General features: G+C 39.1%; 1 protein-coding gene across 5 annotated transcripts; it reads left to right on the top strand.

The window, feature by feature from the left end:
- Nucleotides 1–1,623: 1,623 nt before the first annotated feature.
- On the top strand, nucleotides 1,624–5,561 carry LOC149212160 (cytidine deaminase 1-like). 5 transcript variants are annotated; one of them, XM_089391742.1, is made up of 3 exons: nucleotides 1,624–2,098; nucleotides 4,075–4,126; nucleotides 4,229–5,561. In XM_089391742.1, the coding sequence occupies exon 3, from the start codon at nucleotides 4,287–4,289 to the stop codon at nucleotides 5,247–5,249; it is 963 nt and encodes a 320-aa protein (XP_089247868.1). In that variant the 5' UTR covers nucleotides 1,624–2,098; nucleotides 4,075–4,126; nucleotides 4,229–4,286; the 3' UTR covers nucleotides 5,250–5,561. The 5 variants fall into 5 exon arrangements, with proteins under 5 accessions (XP_089247868.1, XP_089247866.1, XP_089247867.1 ...); XM_089391740.1 differs by having other exon boundaries at nucleotides 4,218–5,561; XM_089391741.1 differs by lacking the exon at nucleotides 4,075–4,126.
- Nucleotides 5,562–6,000: the final 439 nt, after the last annotated feature.

Genomic DNA, 6,000 nt, shown 5'->3' with positions numbered 1-6,000 from the left:
TGAATAACCCAGCTCTTCCCTAGAACCACTGTCCTTCCTCCATAATTTTTTGGTAATCTTCTTTTGAAGAGGGGTGTACTATAGAATATGAGAACATGTTGTTAACGTGTGAGTTCTTGATCTCTAATTGTGGGTATTTCTCCATCTTTTCCACTATGTAAGGCCCATACATAGTCCCTACAAGGGTTGTGGCCTTAGTATGTCTTGCTCCTCCTCTAACAACTTCTTTATATGAGACTGATGGGATTGGTCCTACTCCTCCACATAGTCTCGAGACCAAGAAAGAGTCACAACCTCTACTAATTTTTATTATTTGAGTATCCTCTTGTCTTGTAACAGTTTCCCTTCTGAGATGAGCCTTTGCTTTGCTATTGGGAGTCCCTCATGCTGCTAAATCTTGTTTTTGAGGCTCTCCACTTAGTCCTCGTCCTTGACCCAAATAAATATGGATCTACCCGATAGGCTTTTAATGAATATCTAGAAGGCCTTATTTTCCTTTGTGCATGTTGGGGATTGGATCGCCTCTGATCTATGATGGTACCTCTTATCCCTAGTTGATATTTCTTTCGATCCAAGGCCCGCAAGTTGGGGATCAACTCCTCCTTTGTCCCCGAGTCTCCTCCAACTCAATGCTTCATCCTCCTCTCCAAGAGGATTTGATGAGGAGATAGAACTGGATCCAGAAGAAGGAAGAAAAAAAGGCCTAAAATGAGGTAAAAGCACAAATTCACTGTTAAACACCGGTGCATTATCCATAAAACTATGTCGGCCAAGAAGAGGAAAACCTCCCATTATGCAAGAAAGATCTAGATCCATAGAGTATATGAAGAGGAACAACCCAAGCATTGAACGCCCTCAATCCATAATCAACTTGTGGAGAAGAAATTACACAACTCAGAAACCAATCAGATCAGTGCACAAAAAGCCATCCTCTGAGTTTCTCCGTTGAGTACAAAGATATGAGCAGAAGATTGACGAAACCTGGCCAAAACGATAGAGCTTCCCCATGATTTGCCTATAATCTGGTTGTATAATGCACATAGGTATTCCTAATGAGGTGAAGCCTCTAATTCCTCCCCACAATTGAGGAAACAAAGATCAATGTTATAGATAAAAAAAGTAAAGAGGCATCTTCATACATAAAACAAACAAACAAACAAACATGTCTTAAAAATTTGCCCGCCTCAACAGATAAATCAACAATTTCGAATAGAGGCAAAAACCAAAACCCCTTCTCCGTCAAGAAAAACTCTTATGATTATATTGCCATCACGTGAGACCTTTACATCAACTTAAAAAAGTGCATCTTCCTCCTCCCTTCTTTTTCTATTTTAACAATATTAAAATAAATATTATTGTTTTAATTTATTATCTCTCATGATTATATTGCCATCACATGAGACCTTCACATCAACTTAAAAACCCACATTAAAAAACTGCATCTTCCTCCTCCCTTCTTTTTCTATTTTAACCATATTAAAGTAAATATTATTGTTTTAATTTATTATTGTTATTTATTATTTAATTTTAATTTTTTTTATAAATTTATATTATCATTACTATATTATATAATCGACTCTTGCTAAGCTGTTAAAGGGCATGAGCCTTGCTTCTCTCCTCATTATAACAGCCCGTCACAAAGAGTGGCATCGATATCCAACAACAATGTTAACTCTGAAAATCTTAAAAAATTCATGCGTTTGGCTTCTCTCGTTCTGATAACAACCCCTCACAAAACGTGACATGGAAATCCCACAAAAATAACTATGAAAATCACAGTTGCGTTGAAATCCCACTTGAGTTTGGAGGAGGGATTCGAACACTGCACCAAATCTGGGTTCTATGGTTAGTGTCTCTGCCTAGCCTGCCCCTGCTTCCAAATACGTCTAGAGTTTGTAGATTTAAAAACTTCTTCCGATAGAGACCGAGAATCTATATAACGGCTTTAGTTGAAGGAGGCCGATGCGATTCCCATCATGTTCATCCACCCATGAAAGTGGAGCCATAATGCTTTGAATTACGCTGCCCAAGAATTTCGCCGGTCAGAAGAGCAACGGGATCACGCGAACAAATTGGCGGAATTTTTCAGCCCGGCCAGGTAATTTCTAGCAGTTTCTTCTCTCTCTCTTTCGCTGCTGGAAACGATAATTTCAGTACCCTATTTGGGGATTTAAATCTGAGTTGCTAAATTTCTGGAGTTTGTGAATTTCCCTGCTTCTCTGTGTCTTTTCTTTCCTTATTTTCCTGAAGGATTGAACCGGTGAATGCTGTTTTTCCCATATATTTTTGAGCCCCTGTACATTTTTTCTGGTGCTGAAAAAGCCCCGTTAAGGAAAATTTTTCGATGTATTTTGGGGGAAATTATTGGTGAAGGTGCCTAGATTATTTTGAAGGGTCCTCTGCTATAATATACAAATTCTGTTTAACTGCCTGGGCAGTGTAAATGAAGATCTGGTGAATTATCTTTCAGCATACGCGTTTCGACTGAAACACTTGCCTTGTCATCAGGATTACCGATCTGGTTATGTCGTTTGCAGAGTACTACGGTGTGAATTTCTAAATTTTTTTTGGGGGCTGAAGGCAATTCTTAGCCCCTGATAGAGTACACAAAAAGCTATCATTACCTTAATTTAGCCTTCCCACTGCCTAGGCAAGCAAGTAGGGCAAGAGCATGATATCTAGCTCCCAGGCAAGCAAGTAGGGTGCAAGCATGATATCTGGCTTTTAATAGCTATAGTTAAGTGGATTTAGGCTTCTGTGATCTATATCTGGTATCAGAGAAAAAAATTTCCGGTGAAAATTACATAAAGATCTCATTTGTGGACGTTTCAAACCAGCCAGTGTGGTTCATCCTAATTATATTATTATATTGGTAATCCAGAAATTGGTCAAATGTAGCTGTTTTCAATTTAGCCGTTGAAAGAATTTACCTCTCTATTTAACTTGCTGCCATGATCTGATTCTTTATCTTGTCCTAACCACACCAAAAAAGATTTCTCTGATACTAACTATAAATAACTATAAAATCTAGAATCCAAAACATATGGATTTTAGTTATTCTTCTTTCGGCAAATCTTGTGCAATAAATAAGGTTTGATTTGTTAGAGGGTACCATATTTTCAACTTTTTTTTTTCAGAAAGAAAAAGCTGAAATATTTATATGAGGGATATAATGTTCAAAATTTACATCATGTGTACTCCCAATATAAGAGAACCATGGGAGTATCCAGTGAAATAGTAGGGAGGAATTGACTGATACATAGAGATCTGGGAGATTACCAAAAAAAAAGCTTGAGCATATGAGAAACAGGAAGCATATGGTGTACAGTAAACATCGTGTATCCCATCCAAAAATCAAGAAAGACATCCACATAAAGATCATAGACCCGTCCAAGAAAAACCTGTTATGAGGAAGAGAAATGAAACTAGAAGTCCGGCATATTAAACTCCTGGATATGATAGCTTATTCCCTCAGAAAGGACCTGCAAAAAACAAGAACCAGTAGCCTCCTGTAGACCTGCTTTAGACAAAGAATCTGCCAGATAATTTTTGTCTCTGCGAATATGGTGAATAGAGCTACCATCCATGGAATCCCAGTAGTATCTAATCCTGCCCATCCAGCCATTCAAGTGAGATGCTGTGATATGGATCTTACCAGAGATGCAGTCAACCATAACTTTCGAATCCCCATATATCGAAACATGCTGTAGATTAAGGAAGAGGCAAAAGTATAATAATCCTGCGAGAGCCATGGCCTCCGCTTTACTATTAGAACCACTACCCCCGTTCCAGTGAAAGGAGAACTGAGTGCTTTCATCTACCATGATCAGGACACCACATCCACATAAGCCTTGCTGTTCAGCACCGTTGAAAAACGCCTTTGGGAAGGGAGAGTTTTCTACCATATTTTCAACTTTGCCTGCTGCATAGTGCGCTGCACTGTGTTTTAGGGTATTTGTGGAAAATTTCACTATTTCTTCAGTAGATCTGTTTTTATTTCTGGTAATGTTGAATTTAATACTCTTGTGTGGACATTGAGAGGGCTGTTTTTGTGTTGTTGGGCCCTATTTCAAGGTATGTACTAAGCTTATGTTTCGACTGTTAGTCTGTACGCTGCCCTTGTGAGGTAATGGTTGCATTTCTCGAAGCACCTTTCTGGTTCATTCTCTTTGATAAATTGGCAAGGGCGCAATTTTAATATCAGGCATATATTGTAGGTTCTGCTCAGATCTAAAATTATCCCAACCCTGTGCAAAGGCTGTTGAAACTTTGAGCGTTTGTCAACAATGGGAGGCAGCTCACCTTTTGTGATCGAAGCAGATGAGGTTCAGCGTTTGTGTAAAGAAACAGGTCTGTCGGAAATGCAGTATCTTGCTACATTGGTAAAGCCTACTCAACTTCTTGCCAGGGTTCCCATCTCCAGATTTTGTGTCGGAGCTGTCGGCCTTGGAGCGAGCGGACGCATCTTCAAGGGAGTAAATTTGGAATTTGAAGGTCTTCCTCTGAATCATTCTGTTCATGCCGAGCAGTTTCTGGTAGCCAATGCAGCGCAACACGGGGAGGCCCAGCTTAGATTCATTGCAGTCTCAGCGGCCCCATGTGGGCATTGCAGGCAATTTCTGCAAGAAGTTTGGGGTGTGCCTGAGATTAACATATTGATTGCTGATGAGCATGCCGAGACCCGGTCTCTACTGTATTTCCTTCCCCACCGATTTGGTCCAGATGATTTGGAGGAAAGCACGCCACCAGTTTTTCAAACTCACTTTAATGGCTTGGCATTCCGGTCTATGAATTCTCCTGAATTGAATCTTAAGTGTAATGATGGAGATGTGAAGGAAGATGCATTGAACTTGCGTACCGGTGATGGAGATGTAAAGGAGGAAGATATCCACAACCCTTCAGGCTCTGAAGATTTGCATCAACTCAAGGTAGCAGCTCTTAAAGCTGCAAACTTGTCACATGCTCCATATAGTAAGTGTCCTTCTGGAATCGCTCTGATGACAACAAAAGGGGACATTTGTACAGGATTTTATATTGAGTCTGCAGCATTCAACCCCAGCCTTTCTCCCTTGCAAGCTGGTATTATTGCATTTCTTTGTCAGGATGGAGGAAACTATGAAGATATTGTTCACGCGGTCCTTGTGGAGAAGGAAGGAGCTGTTGTTCAGCAAGGTGATACCATTAAACTTGCTCTGCAGAAAATTTTTCCCAAATGTTCTTTTCATCCGTTCAACTGTTACAAGGAATGATCTGATCACACTCTTAGTCATTTCCATTTAAGATCAGTCAAAGGTTCTAGGATGATTACATCACAAGATTAGGCAGGGCAACTCAGTTGTTCTGACACATCTGTTCCAATATGTAATTAGTATCTAATATGGCCATATACATCTCTCATGTGTCTACGTTACTTTCAGACAATTTTCAGGCAATAATGAACTCATTAGTCAGTCTACTCAGAAAAATCTAGTATAATGCTTACAAGCCCATACGAAGAGAACACATGAGAGCAAGTCTTTTTAAGTAAAATGGGCTCATAATTCTGAGTCATTTTTATTTAAGACCGATCAATGATTCGACAATGGTTTGCCATGCCTTCTGTATTCTGTAGGACATCATAGGATCAGGCATTTCAACTCATTAATATTAATCTATAAATCTTGTGGGACATTTGGCACAATATTGTAATCAGTATTTCATAGGTTTATATACCAATTACATGATAGAAAGTGATTTTCAGCCATAATGAACTTATTAATTAATAATGAAGTTATTAATATTATTTTTATAATGGGTATGAGCAAGAGATAGCCTGTGGTGGCATTTTCAACTACAGAGGTTGAATAAATAGTAGCCACTCATGTAAGCAAGAAAACAGTTTAGTCGCAGAGAATGTGTTCAAGTATAGGGCTAGTAAAATGAGCTATAGAGATAGACTGTGATAGCCAAAGTGAAATTTTCTTGGCGAAGAACCCTGCTTATCATTCAAAGAAAAAACAC

Source organism: Pinus tabuliformis, chromosome 1_1 (assembly GCF_031772625.1).
Source record: "Pinus tabuliformis cultivar Carrire ecotype Pingquan chromosome 1_1, CPIR1, whole genome shotgun sequence".
NCBI lineage: Eukaryota > Viridiplantae > Streptophyta > Pinopsida > Pinales > Pinaceae > Pinus > Pinus tabuliformis.
The sequence above is the reverse complement of the archived record's forward strand: the minus strand, read 5'-3'. Positions and strand labels throughout refer to the sequence as shown.